Source organism: Rhinoderma darwinii, chromosome 3, assembly GCF_050947455.1.
Source record: "Rhinoderma darwinii isolate aRhiDar2 chromosome 3, aRhiDar2.hap1, whole genome shotgun sequence".
Lineage (NCBI taxonomy): Eukaryota > Metazoa > Chordata > Amphibia > Anura > Rhinodermatidae > Rhinoderma > Rhinoderma darwinii.
Window position 1 is genome coordinate 4,599,356 of NC_134689.1, and position 27,822 is coordinate 4,627,177.

Sequence of the window (27,822 nt, forward strand, 5' to 3'; positions counted from 1 at the left end):
GGGTCATTATACTGTGTGGAGGCAGTTATGGGGGCATTATACTGTGTGGAGGCAGTTATGGGGACATTATACTGTGTGGGGGCAGTTATGGGGCATTATACTGTGTGGAGGGCAGTTATGGGGCATTATACTGTGTGGAGGCAGTTATGGGGGCATTATACTGTGTGGAGGGCAGTTATGGGGACATTATACTGTGTGGAGGCAGTTATGGGGGCATTATACTGTGTGGAGGCAGTTATGGGGGCATTATACTGTGTGGAGGCAGTTATGGGGACATTATACTGTGTGGAGGCAGTTATGGGGACATTATACTGTGTGGAGGCAGTTATGGGGACATTATACTGTGTGGAGGGCAGTTATAGGGGCATTATACTGTGTGGAGGCAGTTATGGGGGCATTATACTGTGTGGAGGCAGTTATGGGGGCATTATACTGTGTGGAGGGCAGTTATGGGGGCATTATACTGTGTGGAGGGCAGTTATGGGGGCATTATACTGTGTGGAGGGCAGTTATGGGGACATTATACTGTGTGGAGGGCAGTTATGGGGGCATTATACTGTGTGGGGGCAGTTATGGGGGCATTATACTGTGTGGTGGCAGTTATGGGGACATTATACTGTGTGGTGGCAGTTATGGGGACATTATACTGTGTGGTGGCAGTTATGGGGGCATTATACTGTGTGGAGGCAGTTATGGAGGCATTATACTGTGTGGAGGGCAGTTATGGGGGCATTATACTGTGTGGAGGGCAGTTATGGGGGCATTATACTGTGTGGAGGCAGTTATGGGGACATTATACTGTGTGGAGGGCAGTTATGGGGGCATTATACTGTGTGGAGGCAGTTATGGGGACATTATACTGTGTGGAGGGCAGTTATGAGGACATTATACTGTGTGGAGGCAGTTATGGGGGCATTATACTGTGTGGAGGGCAGTTATGGGGGCATTATACTGTGTGGAGGCAGTTATGGGGACATTATACTGTGTGGAGGCAGTTATGGGGACATTATACTGTGTGGTGGCAGTTATGGGGACATTATACTGTGTGGAGGGCAGTTATGGGGGCATTATACTGTGTGGAGGCAGTTATGGGGACATTATACTGTGTGGAGGGCAGTTATGAGGACATTATACTGTGTGGAGGCAGTTATGGGGGCATTATACTGTGTGGAGGGCAGTTATGGGGGCATTATACTGTGTGGAGGCAGTTATGGGGACATTATACTGTGTGGAGGCAGTTATGGGGACATTATACTGTGTGGTGGCAGTTATGGGGACATTATACTGTGTGGAGGCAGTTATGGGGACATTATACTGTGTGGAGGCAGCTATGGGGGCATTATACTGTGTGGAGGCAGTTATGGGGGCATTATACTGTGTGGAGGCAGCTATGGGGACATTATACTGTGTGGAGGCAGTTATGGGGGCATTATACTGTGTGGAGGCAGCTATGGGGGCATTATACTGTGTGGAGGCAGTTATGGGGACATTATACTGTGTGGAGTGCAGTTATGGGACATTATACTGTGTGGTGGCAGTTATGGGGGCATTATACTGTGTGGAGGCAGTTATGGGGGCATTATACTGTGTGGAGGGCAGTTATGGGGACATTATACTGTGTGGAGGCAGCTATGGGGACATTATACTGTGTGGAGGGCAGTTATGGGGGCATTATACTGTGTGGAGGCAGTTATGGGGGCATTATACTGTGTGGAGGCAGTTATGGGGGCATTATACTGTGTGGGGGCAGTTATGGGGGCATTATACTGTGTGGAGGCAGTTATGGGGACATTATACTGTGTGGAGGCAGTTATGGGGGCATTATACTGTGTGGAGGGCAGTTATGGGGGCATTATACTGTGTGGAGGCAGTTATGGGGACATTATACTGTGTGGAGGGCAGTTATGGGGACATTATACTGTGTGGAGGCAGTTATGGGGGCATTATACTGTGTGGTGGCAGTTATGGGGGCATTATACTGTGTGGAGGCAGTTATGGGGACATTATACTGTATGGGGGCAGTTATGGGGACATTATACTGTGTGGGGGCAGTTATGGGGGCATTATACTGTGTGGAGGCAGTTATGGGGGCATTATACTGTGTGGAGGCAGTTATGGGGGCATTATACTGTGTGGAGGCAGTTATGGGGGCATTATACTGTGTGGAGGCAGTTATGGGGGCATTATACTGTGTGGAGGGCAGTTATGGGGGACATTATACTGTGTGGAGGCAGTTATGGGGACATTATACTGTGTGGAGGCAGTTATGGGGGCATTATACTGTGTGGAGGCAGCTATGGGGACATTATACTGTGTGGAGGCAGTTATGGGGGCATTATACTGTGTGGAGGGCAGTTATGGGGGCATTATACTGTGTGGAGGCAGTTATGGGGACATTATACTGTGTGGAGGCAGTTATGGGGACATTATACTGTGTGGAGGGCAGTTATGGGGGCATTATACTGTGTGGAGGCAGTTATGGGGGCATTATACTGTGTGGAGGCAGCTATGGGGGCATTATACTGTGCGAGGGCAGGTATAGGGGCATTATACTGTGCGAGGGCAGTTATGGGGGCATTATACTGTGTGGAGGCAGTTATGGGGGCATTATACTGTGTGGAGGCAGTTATGGGGGCATTATACTGTGTGGAGGCAGGTATAGGGGCATTATACTGTGTGGAGGCAGTTATGGGGACATTATACTGTGTGGAGGGCAGTTATGGGGGCATTATACTGTGTGGAGGCAGTTATGGGGGCATTATACTGTGTGGAGGCAGTTATGGGGACATTATACTGTGTGGAGGCAGCTATGGGGGCATTATACTGTGCGAGGGCAGGTATAGGGGCATTATACTGTGCGAGGGCAGGTATAGGGGCATTATACTGTGCGAGGGCAGTTATGGAAGGGCATTATACTTGTGTGGAGGTCAGCTATAGGGGCATTATGATGTATGGGGGCAATATACTGTGTGGGGGCAGAGCCAGGGGGTTTATTATATACCGTAGTATACAGCAGCTCAGGGGATAAATATTAATTTAATGGCCTAGCATGCACATAGGGGCGTGGTATATAAGAAGGGGTGTGGCCTAATCATTGTTCATTACTCGTAATTCGGTTCACATGTTCAATTAATCATGATTTTGATTCCAGTCATAATCGCCCGGCTCTACGTGAGAGGTAAGAAACTAAGGTCGCACTTCTCTGGCATCTTTATTTTGTGTAACACGTAGGACGGCTCTTTTCACGAAGACGTTGGTTATGGTGTCAGCGAGGGGCTGAAGTCTAAAGCTCTTTCTTTGGAGAAAGCACGAAAAGAGGCCGTAACAGACGGGCTGAAAAGGGCAATGAAGTAAGAAAGATCCAGGAATGCTTATGTTTTACCTTTCAATCTCATTACACACTTGTCACATTGGAGACCTCTTTCTCGTTCAGGCTGCTTTCACACTAGGGTTAATATACGTTTACCTCTCTTCCGTCAGAAGAAGAGATGATCGAAAGCTTAAACAGAAAGCAACAGTTCCGTTAGAATTACCATACATTTTAATGGTAATTCTTTTGTTTCAGTTGCTTTCCGTTCGATAGGTTTCCGTTTCTTTTCACGGAAGCAAAAGCGGAGTCTGCAGAACTTTTGTTTCCGTAAAAAATAAACGGAAACCTAGCGAACGAAGACAAACAAAAGAATTACCATTGAAAACAATGGTAATTCTACCTGAACCTGAACCGTTTCTTTCTATTTAAAGAGGCTCTGTCTCCACATTATAAGTGCCCTGTCCCCTATATAAGCAGATCGGCGCTATAATGTAGGTGACAGCAATGCTTTTTATTTAATAAAACTATCTATTTTCACCACTTTATTAGCGATTTTAGATTTATGCTAATGAGTTGTTTAATGCCCAAGTGGGCGTATTTTTACTTTAGACCAAGTGGGCGTAGTACAGAGGAGTGCATGACGCTGACCAATCAGCATCATGCACTCCTCTCCATTCATTTACTCCGCGCATAGGGATCCTGCTAGATCACTATGTGCTGTCTTATGCTTACACATTAACAATACTGAAGTGTTTAGACAGTGAATAGACATTCCACAGGATGTCTATTCACAATCTCTGCACTTCGTTACTCTTTCTGTGGTAGTTAGAGCAGAGGAAGCGTGATCTCGTTGTAACCTGTCATTTACAGCGAGATCACGCTTCCTCTGCTGTAACTACCACAGAGTAACTAAGTGCAGAGATTTTGAATAGACATCCCGTGGAATGTCTATTCACTGTCTAAACACTTCAGTATTGTTAATGCGTTCGTATAAGTCAGCACATAAGGATCTAAAAGGATCCCTATGCGCTGCCTAAATGAATGGAGAGGAGTGCATGATGCTGATTGGTCACTGATTGGTCAGCGTCATACACTCCTCTGTACAACGCCCACTTGGTCTAAAGTAAAAATACGCCCACTTGGGCATTAAGAAACTCATTAGCATAAATCTAAAATCGCTAATAAACTGGTGAAAATAGATCGTTTTATTAAATAAAAAGCATTGCTGTCACCTACATTACAGCGCCGATCTCCTTATATAGGAGACAGGGGACTTATAATGTGGTGACAGAGCCTCTTTAAACTTTCGATCCTCTCTTCCTCTCACGGAAGAGAGCTAAACGTATAGTAACAATAGTGTGAACTTACCCTTACATCATTAAGGGAAACACAGCACCATGGGTATAGGATCAGTCACTAGGAGGCAGGGCCTATACCGATGGTGCTGAGTTCCCAATGAATCCAGAAGAGGATTAGTCCAAATTCCAGTTTTGTTCTTATTCAGAACCTGAAAAGTGCAAATGGATTAAGCTATGGAATTTTTTTTTTTTTTTTAAATAATTTGCTATTTTATGCCTAATGTGGCACAATTTTTGCGTTTATGATTGCTAATTGTCGTAATTACAATATATCCTGTATCTATTCACTACTTCAGGTGCTTTGGGAATGCTCTTGGAAATTGCCTACTGGACAAAGAATACCTGCGTGCTGTGAATAAACTTCCAAAATTGGTGAGTGATATTATAACATATATACTAGTCCTTGTCAATGAATTAGAATATCGTCAAAAAGTTAATTTATTTCAGTAATCCAATTCAAAAACGAAAACTCATATATTATATAGATTCAATACACACCGTGATCTATTTCCAGCATTTCTTTTAATGTTGAAGATTATGGCTAACCGTTAATTAAAATCCAAAATTTGAATATTGGGTAAAAGTTGAATATCGTAGACACCTCTAATCAACACAAAACACCTGCAAAGGTTTCCTAAGGCTTTACAAGGACTGGTCTGCTGCTCAGTGTCCATAGTCCTATTTTCAGATTAAAGAAAATTTTGTGTTTCATTTGGAAATCTCGGTCCCAGAGTCTGGAGGAAGAGCAGAGATGCGTCCACAGTCAGTGATGGTTTGGGGGCCGTGTCATCTGCTGGTGTTGTTCACTGTGTTATATGAAGTCCAGAGTCAGCGCAGCGTCTAGCAGGACATTCCCGGCACTTCATGCTTCCCTCTGCTGACAGCTTTATGGAGATGCAGATTTCATTTTCCAGCAGGACTTGGCACCTGCCCACACTGCCAAAAGTACCAATACCTGGTGTAATAACCACAGGATCACTGCGCCTGATTGGTCAGCAAACTCACCCAACCAAAACCCCATAGAGAACCTATAAGGTATTGTCAAGAGGAAGATGAGACCCCAGACCCAACAATGCAGACGAGCCGAAGGCCACTATCAAAGCAACCTGGGCTTCCATAACACCTCAGCAGTGCCACAGGCTGATCGCCTCCATGCCACGCCGCATTGATAACACCTCAGCAGTGCCACAGGCTGATCGCCTCCATGCCACGCCGCATTAACACCCCAGCAGTGCCACAGGCTGATCGCCCCCATGCCACGCCGCATTGATAACACCCCAGCAGTGCCACAGGCTGATCGCCTCCATGCCACGCCGCATTGATGACACCTCAGCAGTGCCACAGGCTGATCGCCCCCATGCCACGCCGCATTGATAACACCTCAGCAGTGCCACAGGCTGATCGCCTCCATGCCACGCCGCATTGATAACACCTCAGCAGTGCCACAGGCTGATTGCCCCCATGCCACGCCGCATTGATAACACCTCAGCAGTGCCACAGGCTGATCGCCTCCATGCCACGCCGCATTGATAACACCTCAGCAGTGCCACACCCTGATCGCCTCCATGCCATGAATTACTGCATCAACGTGGCATGTCAGAGCCCCGACCAAGTATTGAGGGCAGATACTGGACATACTTTTCAGTTGGACAACGTTTCGGTATTAAAAATAATTTATGAAATTGGGCTTCTATAATCTCATTTTCTGAGGCACTAAATTTTGGGTTTTCCTTTGAATTGAATTACCGAAATAAGCTCTACTTTTTATGATATTCTAATTAATTGAGAAGTGTGTGTGTGTGTGTGTGTGTGTGTGTTAGTCAGTCAGTCAGTCAGTCAGTCATCAGGCTCTGTTCACATTAGTGCCGTGTGTGTTTTGTCCAGGATTTGAAAAACATGGCTTCTTTCTTTCAGGAATCCCACCACACCTGTCCTTGTGTTGTTTCTGGTATTGCAGTTTAGCTGTATTTAAGAGAAAGGGGCTGAGCTGCAATATCACGCACAATCTGTGGACAGGTGTTCCTCTGTTTTGGAAGTTGGCAGCCATGTTTTTGTAGTTTTGGAGAACCCCTAACACAGGATGCAGGGCTATTCTTGCCAGCAAAATGACCGAAACCTCAACGGACGTCATTGTAATACAGTAGGGTCCTTCATAAACGAAAGACATGACATTACTGGAAGCTGAAGTGGTAAATCTATTGCTACACTTAAGTTGTCCATACACATTATACAGAACTCGGCCAAACTGCAGATTTTGGTGGTCAACATAATGTGTATATGCAGCTACTCCACTCTCCCCTGGAAGGATCAGGCAAGTTGGATTTCAGCATGCCCCATCCACAGGGGCTTATGTCTCTTTCCCCATTGAAATAAATGTGCACATTCAGCCAAGCATACATGTTTATGGGGGAGTTGGGAAAAATAAATGTCGTCCAAACCACCTTTAATCACACATGCAATACCAACATTGTCCAACAGGGGGCAGTTTAGTATTAGTAATACTTATTTCCAGAGAAATGCTCTGGAAATAAAGCACTTCTGCACCAGACTGAGATTACAGTATTTTAAAGGGAAGGTGTCATGAATTTTATTTTATTTTTTTATCATACTGCTTTTAGTATGATATTAAAATACATTTTATTTATTTGTGTTCTTGTGTTCTACTTTTTTAATTTTATCTTACTTTTACTTCACTATGGGGGCTGCCATTTTTTTTTCATCTGTGTATGTGTCGATTAACGACACATACAGAGATGGAATACGGCACATAGAACCCCATAGAGAATGTGAACGGGAGCCGTTTCATTCTCTGCAACGTACGCCGTCTGTGTGGGAACGGCGCATGCGCGGCTCCCACACAGACCAAAATGAAGCTTGTTCGTAGAGCGAAATCCGGAGGCGAAATCCGGAGGCGGCGGCAGGTGATTTATGTTCATGTATGTGATGTGTGTATTATGTTCGTGTATGTTCGTGTATGTTCGTGTGATACTGTCTGCTGAGCCCTGTATCTAATCCTCCTACACTGTGCAGTCGCTCAGAAAATGGCGGCACACAGTGTAGGAGGTTTGAAGGTTCAACCCCCTCCTTCTCCTGGCACTAGCTAGAATAAGGGAGGGGGGATTGTGTGAGGACACTAGAGCGAGTGTGTCCACCCCAAATTTGCAGCATAAAGCAATGAGGTTGCTTTACCACATTGACCATGCTGCAATTTTGGGAACTTCTCCCTCTAGTGCCCAGCACATGGAAATGTTGTTATAAATTAGAATCTAATTTATAATATTTCCTGACTTGTAAAAAAAATTAAAACAATGTGTAATCACTCAAATAACTGTTTAACTTAAAAAAATAAAAATAATTTCTAGCGACACATTCCCTTTAAGATAAATAATGTTTAGAAGGTAAGGTTCACTGAAGTAACAATTGAGTAAAAAATACCTTTTAATAGTAACTTGTTAAAAACAGGGGTATCACACCACTGTGACATAAGCCCCACCGTGATTATTAAAAAATGTATTAAACAAAAAACACTGAGTCATTATGATGCATATATCTCGGTGTTTGTAACAATATTTTGTCTGGAATCGGCATATATCCAGGGCACACCAGTAGTACAATCCCCAAATAAAGCACAGGTGTCCGAATAAATCGGATCTCCTAGTGCTGGGTGTAACACAATATGACTGTCCCCAATGCAAACATTCCATAAACAATAAACGACCCTACGCGTTTCAGATACTCATCCTCAGGGGTCCGTATCTTGGTAACTCTGGCCTCTTCACCAGCGATAATGATATTCAACAGCAGATATTCTGCTGTGCGTCACGGCAAGATGCACGTATCGATGTCAACGGCATACTTCATTACAGGCGCTGGGTTACTATAAACGCTAAAACTCCACCCCTCGTATTAGGCGGCAACACATGAACTGACCAATCCCAGCACCCTCTCGATTCGTGACACCTGCCCATGTGACCCCCCGCCGTCAGCTGACAACCAGGGGTCATCATCGGCCGCATCAACCCGAACGCGCAGGCGCAGTAGAAGCCAAGGACAAGTCGCCCGGACTGCCAAACACGAGGAGGTAAGCGCTACACGATAATGTATTATAAGTATATATCTTGCGGGACAGTTAAACACCGCAAGTGGACTACCTCACAGAGCAACTAAAAAGTAAATAAACACATGTAAGGTGGACAAGAATACTAGATCCCTCATGTCAGGAGGGACTGAAGGCGATCTCCACATGTATCGGCTGACCCATATGGCCATCCCAAAACTTATTATATTAGGCAAATATGAACTCACCCACCCTATAGGCAACCCAGTGGAGATAGGCCACCCACAGGGGATTGGTAAGGCATATTAGATAAAACATGTGTAATTAGTCTGCTCATTTAAACCTGCTGGTTGTATACATTCCAGTCTATGGATCCATTGTGCTTCTTTGCGTAAAATCAGGTTATCCCAGTCCCCTCCTCTTTTAGGGGGTCTAACAAGTTCAATTGCTTGAAACTTTAAGCATGCTGCCTGACCTTGGTGTTTAGCATGCACATGCTTAGATATTGGGGTGTCCCTAACATGGATAATGTCTCCAACATGCTCCCTAATACGGCGACGAAATTGTCGTGCTGTTTTACCCACATAATTAAGGGGGCATGGACATGTGATAAGGTAGACCACTCCCGCTGTCTTGCAATTGACATAATCCCGAATATTGTATTGTTTCTGTGTAACGACACTAGTGAAGCTATTCCCTTTAAAAATGAATTCACAGGCTTTACAGCTACCACATCTAAAGGTGCCCGGTATTTGTCTATCCAGCCACGTACCCCTAGGTGAGATGGGGTCAAAACAGCTGTGCATGACTCTGTCCCTTATGTTTTTCCCTCTCCGATACGTGACAGACGGCCTCTGTGTGATCTGATCTACCAAATCTATATCAGAACTGAGAATACGCCAATACCTATTCAGTATCTGCATGATGTCATTTTGTTTGGAATCATAGGTGCCTATGAGTCTCGTGACCTGTTCTTCTTTCCGTTTTTTAGGGACCAGGAGACATTGCCTATCTGCATCCCTTGCTCCCTCATAGGCCTTCCTAATAACACTCTTGGGGAAGCCTCTGTCCTTCAATCTTATTTTGAGTTCCTGGGCCTGGCACTCAAAATCACCCATAGAGCTACAATTCCTGCGTACTCTCATAAATTGGCCTTTCGGAATGCCACGTTTGAGGGAATAAGGATGACAGCTATTCCATTGCAGGAAACTATTTGTTGCTGTTTCTTTCCGATGTACCTTAGTGCGGATTGTGCCTTCTTCTGTTTTCGTGATTTTCAAGTCTAAAAAGGACAATTCTTTCTCACTGATCTCACATGTGAATTTTAGTCCTACATCATTATTGTTGAGGGCTGCTACAAACCTATGGAACTCATCCGCTGTAGAGTTCCAGAGGATCAACACGTCATCAATATATCTAATCCATAATCCAACGGATGAAGTCCATTTGACAAATTTGTCCCCAAAGACAATTGTCTCCTCCCACCAGCCAAGAAATAAATTTGCATAGGTGGGAGCAGCAGGACTCCGCATTGCAGTACCACATTGCTGATGAAAGATTTTGTCTTCAAAAATAAATATATTTTTTTCAAGAACAAACTGTAATAACTGCAAAACAAATTGGTTATGAGCTGCAAACTGAGTACCTCTTGATCCCAGATAATACTCGACCGCTTTATAACCACATTTGTGAGGTATGGATGAATACAACGCCTCAACATCCAGACTAGCCAGGATTGTATCTTTCTCCAGAGAAATACCGTCAATCTGTTTCAAGACATCCATAGTGTCACGTACATATGATGTGAGACTCAAGACAAAGGGGCGCAACACCTGATCAACATATGTACTCACATTTTGAGTTAAATTATTGATGCCTGAAACAATGGGTCTGCCACGTAAGGGAGGATACCCTTTATGGATTTTGGGCAGGCTATAAAAACACGCCATAACAGGAAATTGTGGGTATAGGAACCCGAACTCACCTGCACTAATCAAAGATCTGCTCTTTGCATCATTCAAGATGCTCAGCAGCTCTTTCTTGAATAGTGCCGTAGGGTTATCCTTTAAAATGGTGTAGCAGTCATGGTTAAATAAAATGTCCTCACACATTTTCTTATAATCATCCCTACTCATGACCACAATGTTCCCACCTTTATCAGATGCCTTTAGAACAATGTTCTGTTTTTTCTCTAAAGTGGTCAGAGCTAATCGTTCAGACCAAGACAAGTTGTTGTCCATGCCCCTACTGTCCTGACTAAGACTTTTGATCTCATCTCCTACCATATCCACAAATAAATCCACATTGGTAAAGTCTCCTATAGGTGGCAGCTTCCTACTCTTCATTTTTAGGTTGGTGAAGGGACCTATACCTGGAGCTCTTCCAGATTCCTCTAGTAACCCCTCTAGGGCTGAAAGGCCTTCCATATCAGACTCCTCTAACCCTAATTCCATACATTTTTTCCTATTATGGTGTTTAAAAAATTTGATCCATTTGAGTTTACGAGCAAATAAGTTGAGATCTTTTATCCACGAAAATGAGTCAAATTTAACTGTAGGGACAAAGGAAAGTCCCTTTTCTAATAATGTAATCTCTGATGCACTCAAACTATATTCAGAAAGGTTAATAATTTGAAGCCTATCCATATTATTCCCCTTCACTAATCCTTTTGTCCCCTCAGCATATAGCGGGAAATGGGAGGATTGTTGGCTAAAAAATTATTGCCACTATTAGAAGAGGCTCTAGCACGGCCTCTATTTCTACCTCTTGCTCCTCCCCTAAATTTTTGTTTCCCACCACTACCACCAAAGAAAGGGCCCACTCTTTCAGAGTCTGTAGTTTCACTCTCTGATGTGGAAGGGTCAGATTCCCTCGGCCCCCTATTGGTCTGTTGATATTGCTGTTGTTGTGTAGTGACAAAATCATACGCTTTTTTCTCCCTAAATTCCTGTAGGTCTCTCTGGAATTGGAAGTGTTTACGTTCCTTTAGATGATTAGTGAACCTTTCTAGAGTTTGTTGGAGGATTTTATCCCTTTTATCAAAACCAAGGGTATCTACCAAGGACTTAGCTGCCTCAATCTCTTTTTTAAGCTCAGCACTAATAAAGTCAAACTGGACTTTTTCTTCCTCTACCAAAATCTGCATCAGCCTAAGTGAGCTCCCTGTGATCTCCTGTTCCCACCTTTCTTTTATATTAGCGGTTTTTAATCTTGATGCTGGAACAATGGGGACCCTGAGACCTCTGGGAACTATCTTGTTCTTCAAATAGTTTTCCAGACTCTGGATTTCCCACCAACTTCTAGTATAATCTTTATGCAATCTATTAAGGTTTTTGAAGGTAGTTTTAAGAGATGCACCCTGTGCTGTATACATCAGTTCACATTCAGAAAAAACGCTTCTAGCCTCACTCATCCACCCATCTGTGTTTAATTCAGAAAGTGCAAAGGCTGCCATACCTAGATATAATGAAATTATTAACTGTATGGACTAAATGTAATTTCACTGTATAGTTTGATAGAAATATAATTGTGCTCCCACAATATGAAAAAAATTAAATTTTTTAGCCAAAAATTAAATTTTTTAGCCAACAATCCTCCCATTTCCCGCTATATGCTGAGGGGACAAAAGGATTAGTGAAGGGGAATAATATGGATAGGCTTCAAATTATTAACCTTTCTGAATATAGTTTGAGTGCATCAGAGATTACATTATTAGAAAAGGGACTTTCCTTTGTCCCTACAGTTAAATTTGACTCATTTTCGTGGATAAAAGATCTCAACTTATTTGCTCGTAAACTCAAATGGATCAAATTTTTTAAACACCATAATAGGAAAAAATTTATGGAATTAGGGTTAGAGGAGTCTGATATGGAAGGCCTTTCAGCCCTAGAGGGGTTACTAGAGGAATCTGGAAGAGCTCCAGGTATAGGTCCCTTCACCAACCTAAAAATGAAGAGTAGGAAGCTGCCACCTATAGGAGACTTTACCAATGTGGATTTATTTGTGGATATGGTAGGAGATGAGATCAAAAGTCTTAGTCAGGACAGTAGGGGCATGGACAACAACTTGTCTTGGTCTGAACGATTAGCTCTGACCACTTTAGAGAAAAAACAGAACATTGTTCTAAAGGCATCTGATAAAGGTGGGAACATTGTGGTCATGAGCAGGGATGATTATAAGAAAATGTGTGAGGACATTTTATTTAACCATGACTGCTACACCATTTTAAAGGATAACCCTATGGCACTATTCAAGAAAGAGCTGCTGAGCATCTTGAATGATGCAAAGAGCAGATCTTTGATTAGTGCAGGTGAGTTCGGGTTCCTATACCCACAATTTCCTGTTATGGCGTGTTTTTATAGCCTGCCCAAAATCCATAAAGGGTATCCTCCCTTACGTGGCAGACCCATTGTTTCAGGCATCAATAATTTAACTCAAAATGTGAGTACATATGTTGATCAGGTGTTGCGCCCTTTTGTCTTAAGTCTTACATCATATGTACGTGACACCATGGATGTCTTGAAACAGATTGACGGTATTTCTCTGGAGAAAGATACAATCCTGGCTAGTCTGGATGTTGAGGCGTTGTATTCATCCATACCTCACAAATGTGGTTATAAAGCGATCGAGTATTATCTGGGATCTAGAGGTACTCAGTTTGCAGCTCATAACCAATTTGTTTTGCAGTTATTACAGTTTGTTCTTGAAAAAAATATATTTATTTTTGAAGACAAAATCTTTCATCAGCAATGTGGTACTGCAATGGGGAGTTCTGCTGCTCCCACCTATGCAAATCTATTTCTTGGCTGGTGGGAGGAGACAATTGTCTTTGGGGACAAATTTGTCAAATGGACTTCATCCGTCGGATTATGGATTAGATATATTGATGACGTGTTGATCCTCTGGAACTCTACAGCGGATGAGTTCCATAGGTTTGTAGCAGCCCTCAACAATAATGATGTAGGACTAAAATTCACATGTGAGATCAGTGAGAAAGAATTGTCCTTTTTAGACTTGAAAATCACGAAAACAGAAGAAGGCACAATCCGCACTAAGGTACATCGGAAAGAAACAGCAACTAATAGTTTTCTGCAATGGAATAGCTGTCATCCTTATTCCCTCAAACGTGGCATTCCGAAAGGCCAATTTATGAGAGTACGCAGGAATTGTAGCTCTATGGGTGATTTTGAGTGCCAGGCCCAGGAACTCAAAATAAGATTGAAGGACAGAGGCTTCCCCAAGAGTGTTATTAGGAAGGCCTATGAGGGAGCAAGGGATGCAGATAGGCAATGTCTCCTGGTCCCTAAAAAACAGAAAGAAGAACAGGTCACGAGACTCATAGGCACCTATGATTCCAAACAAAATGACATCATGCAGATACTGAATAGGTATTGGCGTATTCTCAGTTCTGATATAGATTTGGTAGATCAGATCACACAGAGGCCGTCTGTCACGTATCGGAGAGGGAAAAACATAAGGGACAGAGTCATGCATAGCTGTTTTGACCCTATCTCACCTAGGGGTACGTGGCTGGATAGACAAATACCGGGCACCTTTAGATGTGGTAGCTGTAAAGCCTGTGAATTCATTTTTAAAGGGAATAGCTTCACTAGTGTCGTTACACAGAAACAATACAATATTCGGGATTATGTCAATTGCAAGACAGCGGGAGTGGTCTACCTTATCACATGTCCATGCCCCCTTAATTATGTGGGTAAAACAGCACGACAATTTCGTCGCCGTATTAGGGAGCATGTTGGAGACATTATCCATGTTAGGGACACCCCAATATCTAAGCATGTGCATGCTAAACACCAAGGTCAGGCAGCATGCTTAAAGTTTCAAGCAATTGAACTTGTTAGACCCCCTAAAAGAGGAGGGGACTGGGATAACCTGATTTTACGCAAAGAAGCACAATGGATCCATAGACTGGAATGTATACAACCAGCAGGTTTAAATGAGCAGACTAATTACACATGTTTTATCTAATATGCCTTACCAATCCCCTGTGGGTGGCCTATCTCCACTGGGTTGCCTATAGGGTGGGTGAGTTCATATTTGCCTAATATAATAAGTTTTGAGATGGCCATATGGGTCAGCCGATACATGTGGAGATCGCCTTCAGTCCCTCCTGACATGAGGGACCTAGTATTCTTGTCCACCTTACATGTGTTTATTTACTTTTTAGTTGCTCTGTGAGGTAGTCCACTTGCGGTGTTTAACTGTCCCGCAAGATATATACTTATAATACATTATCGTGTAGCGCTTACCTCCTCGTGTTTGGCAGTCCGGGCGACTTGTCCTTGGCTTCTACTGCGCCTGCGCGTTCGGGTTGATGCGGCCGATGATGACCCCTGGTTGTCAGCTGACGGCGGGGGGTCACATGGGCAGGTGTCACGAATCGAGAGGGTGCTGGGATTGGTCAGTTCATGTGTTGCCGCCTAATACGAGGGGTGGAGTTTTAGCGTTTATAGTAACCTAGCGCCTGCAATGAAGTATGCCGTTGACATCGATACGTGCATCTTGCCGTGACGCACAGCAGAATATCTGCTGTTGAATATCATTATCGCTGGTGAAGAGGCCAGAGTTACCAAGATACGGACCCCTGAGGATGAGTATCTGAAACGCGTAGGGTCGTTTATTGTTTATGGAATGTTTGCATTGGGGACAGTCATATTGTGTTACACCCAGCACTAGGAGATCCGATTTATTCGGACACCTGTGCTTTATTTGGGGATTGTACTACTGGTGTGCCCTGGATATATGCCGATTCCAGACAAAATATTGTTACAAACACCGAGATATATGCATCATAATGACTCAGTGTTTTTTGTTTAATACATTTTTTAATAATCACGGTGGGGCTTATGTCACAGTGGTGTGTTACCCCTGTTTTTAACAAGTTACTATTAAAAGGTATTTTTTACTCAATTGTTACTTCAGTGAACCTTATAATTTCTTTCATATTGTGGGAGCACAATTATATTTCTATCAAACTATACAGTGAAATTTTAATGTTTAGAAGGTACTTACTTTTTCAACAACACAATGTTTGATATAGATTTTGACCTGCCAGCACTTTCTTTGCAGCGTTTTTCGCCCACGGCCATTGAGTGCCGCGGGCATAAAACGCAGCAGAAAATGCTTTCTCTGCCTCCCATTGATCAGAGACGGAAACGCAGGAAGAAAGAGCATGGCGCTTCTTTTTCCCACAAACCTTTTTTTCCACTCGGGGAAAAAAAAAATCGCCTCCACCTCACATTGAAATCCATGGGAGACTATTTCAGACGTTTTTTGGTGCAGTTTCCGTGTCAAAAACAGCACCAAAAGCTTTGTGAACTGGGGCTATTACTGTGTTTTTGTTTTTTATAAACAAACCTGAAACAAACTAATGCAGGAAAGTTGGGTTTTCGCCTCTGTGTCATCGCTGTAAACATTTACTCCGGCATTACAGAGTTGATGAAATGCACAGCATATTTACATTATTATCTGAAACCCAGCCCATAGGGGGGATTTCTTTACAGACATGTTTTGTTTATTGTTCTTCATTTTTTTTCAGCCTCAGGGAGAGCTGGATTTGGCCCAAACAAAACGTCGGGACCATGATGCCACCCTTGATAAAGTACGGTATAATAGTTTCCTTCAAGAACAGAAACCTGTAAACAAAACACATCATGAACCTGCAGTCCAGGAAAATATCCGGGACAATAACCAGTCGCCTACCAAACTGCAGCAAGGGGATAATACAAAGATGAATAGTGAAAACAACCTGAGTGACTCCAGGTAGGTGACCAGAGACTGACGATCAGGACAATAATATTGCGTCAGTGCAGGGACTATAAAGGAAAGCGCCGCAAAATTTATTATACAAATGTGCTCGTACTCTTCTCCATATTTTACATCAATATATATATAACCAACCACTGGAGAGATTCTGTTACATTTGCTTCTGCGTTTACATCTTTCCTATATCTTGAATCTTCATTTGGTTGTCCGGTGAAGTATCAGATGAGTTATAAAATTGTGGTCAAGGGGTGAAAAAAATGTCTATTTTTTTACTTGCAGTTGTGGATTTGGATTGGCAGTTCAGCCGGAGATGGATGCCACATATCAACGCAAACTACGTCAAAAGGAGATGCAACAGCGATTCCGGGAGGCGATGGAGAAAAAGCAATCGCGGGATTCATTGCACTCTGCGGACCTAGGACAAGGCGGTAAGAGAGCTGCTGACTGGAAGCGGGAGATGATCCATCACTGGCGTCATTTTAGAGAAGGAAGACTCCTAATTAACCCTTTCTTGCCGCAGCCATTTTTTAGATTGCGGGCTTGTTTATTGCGGGACGGTTTGTAGATTTTCACAAAGCACCATTTATTGTACCATATAATGTATTGAGAAACTGGGGAAAAAATATTTGTGGGGTGGAATACGGAAAAAAACAACGATTCCTCGATCTTTTAGGTGGTTTTGTTTTTACGGCGTTCACGGTGCGGTGAAATCTCCATGTCACCTTTATTCTGCGGGTCAACGCGATTACGGCGATACCAAATTGATATCGTTTTTCTTATGTTTTACTACTTGTACAAGGAAAAATCTGATTGTTGAAAATTAATTTTGAGTTTTGTTGCCATATTCTGAGAACCATAACTTTTTTATTTTTCCGTCGATTCAGCGGTGTGAGGTCTTAGTTTTTGCGGGGCGAGTTGTAGTTCCTATTGGTACCATTGTAGGTTACACGAGACTTTTTGATCACTTTTTATTTCATTTTTTTTGTGGGAGATGAAGTGACCACAAAACAGCAATTCTCACGTTTTTACTTTTTATATTTTTTACGGCATTCACCGTGCGGACTAAATAATCATATATTTTAATAGTTCAGACTTTTATGGACGCGTCGATACCAGTTTTGTTAATTTTTTATTGTTTTTTACATTGTGCTTGATGGAAAATAGGAAAAGTTTTTTTTTTAGCTTTTACATTTTTTATTTTATTTATCTTAATGTATTTTACTTTTTTTTTTTTTACTTGTCCCCCTAGAGGACTTGAACCAGCAATACTAATGTGTTGCAGCATATTGTGATACTGACAGTCTCCTCACTTTTGACCATTTAATGGGTTAAACGAGTGGGATCCCGCTCGTTGCCCGGAAGATGTTGGCTGTAACACACAGCCGACACGCTTGTTCTATGGAGCGGGCTCAGCCCGTGAGCCCGCTCCATACTGCCCCGCCCTGCGTGCGCCATATATACGGCGGATGTCGGGAAGGGGTTAAACCATTTATAAAATTCTTAAAAATATATAAACAAGCGGGTGAATCTGTAGAGCCCACTGGGGTGTTAGGTCTTTTTGGCCATTCAAAAGTGTAATGAGGCCTCACGTGTCGGAGGAAACTCACCCGGTAAATGAGTCTACTTTGTACGAGAGGGTGGTGTCCCATATAACAATCGCCCCTTTCTGTCTTTCCCATACGGCACTGTTTTGGGGGTAGTTTTATTGGGTGGGATTGCATCCACTATATTATCTTTAATCTTATAGATGCATTAATTTGAAGGGGCCTGTCATACGTAGACTTCTCTTAGATTGCGCGAGTCTATATCGTCGCCTTCGTACTCAACCGCAACCATGATATTCTTTAGAAACACTTAAAGGGGGTTGTCCACTACTGAACAACTGATGACCTATCTACAGGATAGGTCATCAGTATATCATCGCCATGGGGTCCAAAACCCAGAGCCCGCTCCGTTAAGCCGCTCCAGCTGCCTCCGGGCACCGGATGTTATGGCTCGTTATGCGATGTACAGAGCCGGAAGTAGTTGGCTGAATATATAGCATAGCGGCCGTGCTGCCGAACTGCTGCTCACCTCCTATTCACTTAAATACTGCACAGCTGGGCCGCTATTCAGTAGCCTGGATAGGTCATCAGTTGTCGGGTAGAGGACAACCCCTTTAACCCGTTAGTGAACGCCAATATGCCTTTTCACGGCGGCCACTAACAGGCTTTATTCTGATACATAAGCCTGAAAAGGAAAAACTCCATGCTCTCAGCTACCTCTGGTCGCTGAGGGCTTGGAGCAGCGCCGCTCGAGCGGACGGATCGAAATCTGCCCGTTTAACCCCTTCGATGCAGCGCTTAATAGCAAGCGCCGCATCTAAGTGGTTTTGGAGGGGGGCGGGGTCTCCCCCTCTCACCCCACCGGCACCCTGCATGCGATCGCAGGGTGTCGGTGCTTTCTATGGCAGCCTTAGAAAGGCCCCCAGATCTGCCTCTAGTTAATTCCTGCTAGGCCATGCCAGTGGCATGACCTAGCAGGTGCCTGTCAGTTTTAGGCTATGTTCACACAGAGTTTTTTGCAGGCGGAGTTTCTGCCTCAAAATTCCGTTTGGAAGTTTGAGGCAGATTTTCCTCTCCCTGCACGCCGATTTTCGCCCGCGGCCATTGAGCACCGTGGGCATAAAACGCAGCGAAATACGCTTTCTCTGCCTCCCATAGAAGTCAATGGGAGGTCAGAGGCGTAAAGACCCGAAGGTAGGGCATGTCCCTTCTTTCTCCCGCGAGACGGTTTTACTGCTCGCGGGAAACAGACGCCTCCGCCTCCCATTGAAATCAATGGGAGGCATTTTCGGGCAGTTTTTGACGAGCTTTGCGGCCCGGTTTCCCCTTGTAAAGTCGCCTAGTGGGACTAATAAAAAAGTTTAAAAAAAGTTTAAGAAAGTTAAAAAAATAAAAACCCCAAAGGAAAAAAAAAACGAATAACCCACTTTTTCCCTTAATTCTTTTTTATGAAAAAAAAAAGTTAGACATATTTGGTATCGCCGCGTCCTTAACGACCTCAACTGTAAAGCTATTATGCTCGGCAATGTAAAAAATAAAATAAAAAACAATGAGAGAATTGCTGTTTTCTGTGAATCCTGCCTTCAAAAAAATGTGATTAAAAAGTCGCATGTACTTCAAAATGGCACCGATGGAAACTACAAGTCGTCCCGCAAAAAAAAAAAAGCCCTCATACAACTGCATCGGCGGAAAAAAGTTACGGCTCTTCAAATATGGAGACACAAAAACAAATAATTTTGAAAAAACGGTGTTTTTATTGTGTAAAAGTAGTAAAACATAAGAAAACTATATAAATTTGGTATTGACGCAATCGTAACGACCCGCTGAATAAAGTTATTCTTTTTTACCACACGATAAACGGCGTAAATTAAGGACGCGAGAAAAGAGTGGCGACATTGCTGATTTTTTTTCTCATTACCCTCAATAAAAGTTCATAAACATAATCAATAAATTATATGTACCCCAAAATGGTGCTATTAAAAAAAATACAACTTTTTTTTTGCGGGACAAGACCATATACCGCTATGTCGACGCAAAAATAAAAAAGTTGTACCTCTCGGAATGAGACGATGGAAAAACGTAAAAAATAGACCGGTCATTAATGTAGATCCATTAGAAATGACAATAATAAGGAAAGACCAAATCGTACTCTACGTTTATTTGTACAGAACCTTTTGTTTACATTGTGATTTCAGTCGTATTTATGGCATAATCCGGACTACTCCTTTATTTCAGGAATATCTAATGCTCCGGGCGTCCCCCCTCTCGGTCACAGCACCCCAGCATCAGTGCAGGCCGTGGATGAGTATCTGGCAGGTGAGGCTGTGCACTGTCACCTTTCGCAACCCTGAGATTGAGGCAGATGATGGCGTTCTCCGTCCATTTAATAAATATCTGTCTCGTGATCTGTTGCATTAACTACTGTCTGAGTAATACAAGGTCTCTGTTGTACATTGCTTTGTCTTTAGGTCTTCTCAATATATATATGAAATTCTCTATCCGAATATAAAGCGAGGCGCTCTACGCTCATTGAACGGCATAAGACAAAACGCCAAAATATTTTTCCATAAACCTGCAGTTCAGGGGTGCTTTGTTTTTAGTCCTGGAGAGGGCTTAGAGGAATTTTCCGGGTATAAAATTATTTTTTTATTTTTTCCCGGCTTTAAATGACAAGTGTGGACTACCTACCTATAGACACTACGCTGGTCAAATACACCGTTTTCAACGGCGGTCATGTGACCACAGAACTCTGTTACACAGTTTCGGGCAAATGAAGAGGGTGGTATACTAGGGGCTTTTTTTTTTTCTTGTGTTTTACCCTCCTCTTCATCCACCTAGACAAACCCCTCTCTCTTCGTCTCCCCTTCCATATAGCCAGAACCCGTGCAGTTTATTTCACCTGTTTCAGTGTGGTATGACTGTGTAAGCAAACATTAAGGGTCAGTTCACACGTGTGAACACTGCAGATTTTTCACAACGGAATTCGTTGCGGAAAATCCGCAGCGAATACAGTAAGTATCTCATGCACACGCAGCGTAAATAGTGAGCGGAAAAAAAGGCTCAGAAATTGACATGCGGTGTGAAATTTTATTAAGCACGATGTCAATTGTATTTGCATAAACGCTGCTTATTGCGAGTTTTCTTCATTGTGGAGGTAAATCCCGCAACAAATAGCAGTTATTGCGTCTTTTGCGGCGGGCTCGCACCGCAAAAAACGCAACTCAGGAAAAAAATAAATCTTATACTTACCCAGGAGTCTGTGTTCCTCCAGTGTGGCCTCCTGGGATGACGTTTCATCCCATGTGACCGCCACTGCAGCCAATCACAGGCTGCAGCAGTCTCCTGAGATGAAACGTTAGCACGGCTAGCAGGCCGGCCTCTTGGGATAAGGTCTGCAGTTTTCTCCAGCGGACATTCCGGCCGAAAAACTGCACCACAGTTTGGTGCGTTTTTTGCCCGGAATGCCCTGCGGCGCAGAGAGTGGATACGCTGTGTGCATTTACGCAGCGTATCCGCCCCTTGTGAACTGAGCCTAACAGGTACATTGTTCCACTTCCGCCTTTTCAACAAAATTATTAATACTAAAGCTAAAAAAGGGGAGCGAATCCGTAGGCGTAATTTTAATTTTCTGGCTTTAGGACAGTCCAAAATGCTAGAAATGTATTCAGTGGAGTGAATTCTTTGGTGCAATTCACTTCGCCACACGTTTGCTTTAGTATGAAACGCCAGTCTCAACAAATGTGGCCCAAAGGCTTTTTGAGAACAGTAAGGCTGGGTTCCCATGGGTCGGATGCGCTGCGTAAAAATCACGCAGTGTGTCCGACCTGGAACCTGCGCTACATTTTGTCCAAAAAAATCGCACCACATTGTGTGCACTTTTTCGGACAGATTTTCCGGTGCGGAAGGCAGCACTTGAAAAAAAACAACAACCCATCAATACTTAACCCCTCCCTCCATTGTAGTCCAGCCTCCTACGATGACGTCGCAGGACATGTGACGCTTCAGCCTGTGATTGGCTGCAGCGGTCACATGGGATGCAATGTCATCCCAGGAGGCCGGACTGCAGGAAGGAGTAGGGCGTTCTGGGTAATTATGATTTTTATTTTTTCCCCGGAGTTGCCATGTTTGCGGCGTAATTGCTGCGATTATTCCGCAAAAGTCGCAAACACTTGGCTTTCTGTTGCGGGTTTTGCATCCCCATTGACTTCAATGGAGAAAACCTGCAACATAAAATAAACAAAAACACAGCATAAATTGACATGGAATTAAATTCTGCGCCGCAGGTCAATTTTATTAATGTTTACGCTGCGTTTTTTCCCGTAACGTGGGCATGAGACTTACTAAATCTCATCTACTTTGCTGCTACTGTAAATGCTGCGGAATTTCTGCACAGAATTCTGTTGCAGAAATTTTGCAGCGTTTTTCGCTACGTGGTAACCTGGCCTTAGGCTACATGCACACGTTGCGTATTTTGCTGCAGAAAATACGCACCAAAACCGCAGAAATACACAGGAAATTCGCCGGTAAAAACTGCTCCTAATTGTGCGTTTTCATGCTGCGAATTTTGGTGTGATTTTTCCTTCGCGCTGGGCATATACAATTCGCAAGATAAATTGACATGCTGCGGATTTTAAAATCTGCACTGCGGGTCAATTTAGGTGCGAAAAAATACTGCAGCGTGTACATACGATTTCCTGGAAACTCATTGACTATGTTGGTACTGTATTAGGCTATGTTCACACGCTAAACAAAAAACGGCTGTAAAATACGGAGCGGTTTTCAAGGGAAAACAGCCTCTGATTTTCTGCCGTTTTTTAAGCATCGAGTGTTTTTTGCGGCCGTTTTTGCAGCTGTTTTTCTATTGACCCAATGAAAAACGGCTCCAAAAACAGCTCACGAGGTGACATGCACTTCTTTTTACGGGGCCTTTTTTCACTTAGAACACCACCCCATCGTAACGAAACGCTGTTTTTTCCCATTGAAGTCAATGGGCAGATGTTTGGAGGCGTTCAGCCTCCGTATTTGTAGCCGTTTTTCGGGGCGTTTATGGCCCGAAAAATGGCTGAAAATAAGCCGTGTGAACATACTCACGCTGCGGTTTAGCGGCACGCAATTACGCATCGTGTGCATTGAACCTAAGATTGTATTTACACACTGCAGTTAGAACCCCATAAAAAACAAAACGCATCAGCAAACCGCCTGGGATTTGGTGCGTTTTTCAATGTGGTTGCAACCGCATAAAAAAAAAATGCACCAAATCGCGGAAAAACGCATTGTGTTTGGATGCGGTTCTAACCGCACCTCATAGTGTGAACAGACGCTAAGGGTCCACTCAGACGTTGCAGTTGAGGTGCGGTTAAAATTACATCTGAAAACCGCATGCGTTATTACTGTGATTTGATGCGTTTCTGTATGTTTTGCTTTTTTTTTAATGCGGTTGTAACCGCACCACAACCAAAACGCGTGAATACACCCTTATCATTTATTATAGACATGCATCACGCAGTTTATGCCAGGTTTTGGCGTAAATTGTGACTAACAAATTTGCGGTAAAATTCGTGAATTTTCTGGTCTTTTGCCAAATTTGGAAAATGATGAGAAAAATGAGCATGGTCTCCTAGTGGAGGTAATTTGAGTGCAATTTACTAAGTAAGGCCCCATGCACACGACCGTATTATTCATCTGTAATTCCAGACCCATTCATTTCTATGGGCTACTGCCTGTATTTTTACAGATCGGTGTCCGTCCCATAGAAATGATAGAACGTGCCCTTTTTTTTGTCTGTAATTACGGCATGGACTCTCAATGTAAATCTATAAGTGCTTCTGTAATAACGGACGGCTACGGATGTGCATTCGTTGCCGTCCGTAATTATGGAAGCGTTGCCATGCAACGCCAGGGGATTACCCTAGATTCCTCCCTGTTTTTTAGTGGATCCGTAAATACGGATGCAATACGGACCGTATGTACGGACATATATGCGGATGATTTATGGATGACTACGGATCCGTATTTTCGGATGGATGAAAAATACTGTGGTGCGCATGGGTCCTAACAATAGTGCACATTTTTTTTCCATGTCTACATCTGCTCATACAGCTGGAGTAGATTTGTTTTTCTGCCTCACACGTTGCAATACGCTAGACTAATTAGAAAGCATTTATCTTTTAATTTGCCACAAGTCACCCCAACTATTTCCTAGATACCCCAGTCTTCGTAAATGTGTCTGCTGCAAGAAAGCTGAAGGTAATACCTCTGCAAGAAAATGGACTGCAAAATATGGACACTGTGACCACTACATGGCAAACGATCAGATTCTAAGGACTCGTGCACACGGCCGTATAACGCCTCTGTACAAGCTCCAAGTTGTACCTACAGCAATCTATGGGGACGTTCTGTACCTCTGCTGCCTCGTGTAAAATCAGAGGTCTAGTGCCGGCGCACTACACGTAGCATTGCCATATGACTTTGCTGTCCGTTCTCTCCCCACCTGAAGGCGCCTGTCCTAATACGCAGTCCTGTCTTTCTGATGGACGCACCTGAGCTGTGGATTACAACAGGTGTGGAGACCCCGTGCAGCCAAAAGTGGTTTGTCTGAAGCAACCAATCAGATTCATTTTTCCCTAGTCGCATACAATGCGCTTTTAAGCATGCGTGTAACAATACAGTAGCTATAGTCATGCGTGTTACAGGCGATGCCAGTATATAATACTATACAGGAAAATGCCACTATGTATTTCAGATTAAGATGCATTATAAAATCACCGTAAGGCCCCATGCACACGGCCGTCATTTTTATCCGCAATGACGGATCTGTCATTGCGATAAAAATACTGATCCATTCATTCATCTATGGCCCACGGACCCCTTTCCGTATATTTACAGGAAGGTGTCCGGGCCGTGGAAATGACCGGCAAAAAATAGGACATTCTATATATTTTTTTTCATTTTGGACCATTGACTTTATAATGGGAGCACAGCCTGCAAATGCGGATGACAGTCCGGGCCCATAATCACGACTACGGCCGCGTGCGTGAGGCCTTACACTGTATAAATCCTGCATTGGAGTTTGGCCTTTTTTTTTTCACCAACCCCCAAAAAGGAATAATGGGCTTTTCCATTGGTGGTCTAGGCTAGGCCATCAATGTGCGATCAGTTAGGCTGGGTTCACGCGACCATGTTACGACTGTAAAGGACGGAACGTATTTCAGCCGCAAGTCCCGGACCGAACTCAGTGCAGGGAGCCGGGCTCCTAGCATCATAGTTATGTACGACGCTAGGAGTCCCTGCCTCGCTGCAGGACAACTGTCCCGTACTGAAAACATGATTACAGTACGGGACAGTTGTCCGGCAGCGAGGCAGGGACTCTTGGCGTCGTACATAACTATGATGCTAGGAGCCCGGCTCCCTGCACTGTGTTCGGTCCGGGACTTGCGGCCGAAATACGTTCCGTCACGGACCGAACGTGCTCGTGTGAATCCAGCCTTAGGGTGTATCCTTCTGGCACCTCCTGATAGATTAGGTGCCATCCTGCAAAGGACTTCTTTACTATGAGGACTCCCAGACAGGTCTGGTCAGTTCTGCTGGTTGATGCCCATAGATGAAATGCCAACAATCTACTGAACGCCAATCTACAGCTAGGGGGGTGGAAAAGCAGCCTAAATCTATTGTATTGAATTGTTATTTTAAATGGACCTATTTCTCATGAATTGTTGTGTTTTAGTTCACGTTAAGGCTGCCCGTACATGTAGCGGCAGCGTGGCATACGTCATGCGTTAGCGGCACACTACTACGTGTACGGGCGGCCTTAATATGAGATGTTTCATATGATTTTGGTGGTGTGCAGGGAAGAATGTGACTAGACTTGTGGTAAACTGGTTTTTTGTGCATTTGCAGATGACCCGGAGCTTTGGGAAATCCCATTGGACTCTGTAGAGGTGGACAGCTTCTCCAATGGACGCCTACAGGCAGCTGCTCCAACCTCCGGGGACAAGCCGGCAACCCCCCTTGGACAGCACCAGATGATGACAAGGAGCAAGACCCCTCAGAGACCCGACAACGAGCGGCGGCCGATGAGAACCATGTCATGGAACCAAACGCTTGGGATAAGCGGTGGACAGCAACGAACAGGTGACATAAATGTATTTTAAAGGAGTTCAACATGTTACAGATAAAGAGGAAGGGTCTCGCTGCTGCTATCTGCCGCGAACTGCGATGGAAATATGGAGCGTTACAGGCAGCCTGTTGGTTTTTATCAGGACATCTCGAGGACTTCCACCAGTATTCCTCTTATCTAAAGCTCATGGTTATTTATGGCTATGACTAGGGCCGGGCGATTATGGCCTGAATCAAAATCACGATTAATTGAACATGTGACCTCGATTACCATTAATAAACAATATTAGGCCACACCCTTTTGCATACCACGCCCCCTATTTGCATACCATGCGATTAAATTAATATAGATTCCCTGAGCCTGCTGTATGTAATATACCCTGACACTGCCCCACATGCAGTATAATGTCCCTATAGCTGCCCTCCACACAGTATAATGCCCCCATAACTGCCCCCACACAGTATAATGTCCCCATAACTGCCTCCACACAGTATAATGTCCCCATAACTGCCCTCCACACAGTATAATGACCCCATAACTGCCTCCACACAGTATAATGTCCCCATAACTGCCTCCACACAGTATAATGCCCCCATAACTGCCTCCACACAGTATAATACCCTCATAACTGCCCTCCACACAGTATAATGCCCCCATAACTGCCCTCCACACAGTATAATGCCCCCATAACTGCCTCCACACAGTATAATGCCCCCATAACTGCCTCCACACAGTATAATACCCTCATAACTGCCCTCCACACAGTATAATGCCCCCATAACTGCCCTCCACACAGTATAATGTCCCCATAACTGCCCTCCACACAGTATAATGTCCCCATAACTGCCCTCCACACAGTATAATGTCCCCATAACTGCCCTCCACACAGTATAATGCCCCATAACTGCCCTCCACACAGTATAATGCCCCATAACTGCCTTCCACACAGTATAATGTCCCCATAGCTGCCTCCACACAGTATAATGCCCCCATAACTGCCTCCACACAGTATAATGCCCCCATAACTGCCCTCCGCACAGTATAATGCCCCTATAACTGCCTCCACACAGTATAATGTCCCCATAACTGCCTCCACACAGTATAATGCCCCCATAACTGCCTCCACACAGTATAATGCCCCCATAACTGCCTCCACACAGTATAATGCCCCCATAACTGCCTCCACACAGTATAATGCCCCCATAACTGCCCTCCACACAGTATAATGTCCCCATAGCTGCCTCCACACAGTATAATGCCCCCATAACTGCCCTCCACACAGTATAATGCCCCCATAACTGCCCTCCACACAGTATAATGCCCCCATAACTGCCCCCACACAGTATAATGTCCCCATAACTGCCTCCACAGTATAATGCCCCCATAACTGCCCTCCACACAGTATAATGCCCCCATAACTGCCCTCCACACAGTATAATGTCCCCATAACTGCCTCCACACAGTATAATGCCCCCATAACTGCCCCCACACAGTATAATGTCCCCATAACTGCCTCCACACAGTATATAATGACCCCATAACTGCCTCCACACAGGATATAATGACCCCATAACTGCCCTCCACACAGTATAATGTCCCCATAACTGCCCTCCACACAGTATAATGTCCCCATAACTGCCCTCCACACAGTA

At 44.0% G+C, this 27,822-nt stretch overlaps 1 protein-coding gene across 3 annotated transcripts in view; it reads left to right on the forward strand.

Moving 5' to 3' along the window:
- Positions 1-27,822, forward strand: part of RAD52 (RAD52 DNA repair protein) — a 58,396-nt gene that overhangs the window by 13,867 nt on the left and 16,707 nt on the right. For all 3 annotated transcript variants that reach the window (XR_012882276.1, XM_075855717.1, XM_075855718.1), the window contains exons 6-11: positions 3,232-3,350; positions 4,965-5,040; positions 16,284-16,507; positions 16,790-16,938; positions 20,290-20,370; positions 25,951-26,184. Coding sequence is in view for 2 of the 3 variants with exons in the window: in XM_075855717.1 (XP_075711832.1) it covers positions 3,232-3,350; positions 4,965-5,040; positions 16,284-16,507; positions 16,790-16,938; positions 20,290-20,370; positions 25,951-26,184 (883 nt within the window). In the remaining variant the exon portion in view is untranslated. The remainder of the gene's footprint in view (positions 1-3,231; positions 3,351-4,964; positions 5,041-16,283; positions 16,508-16,789; positions 16,939-20,289; positions 20,371-25,950; positions 26,185-27,822) is intronic.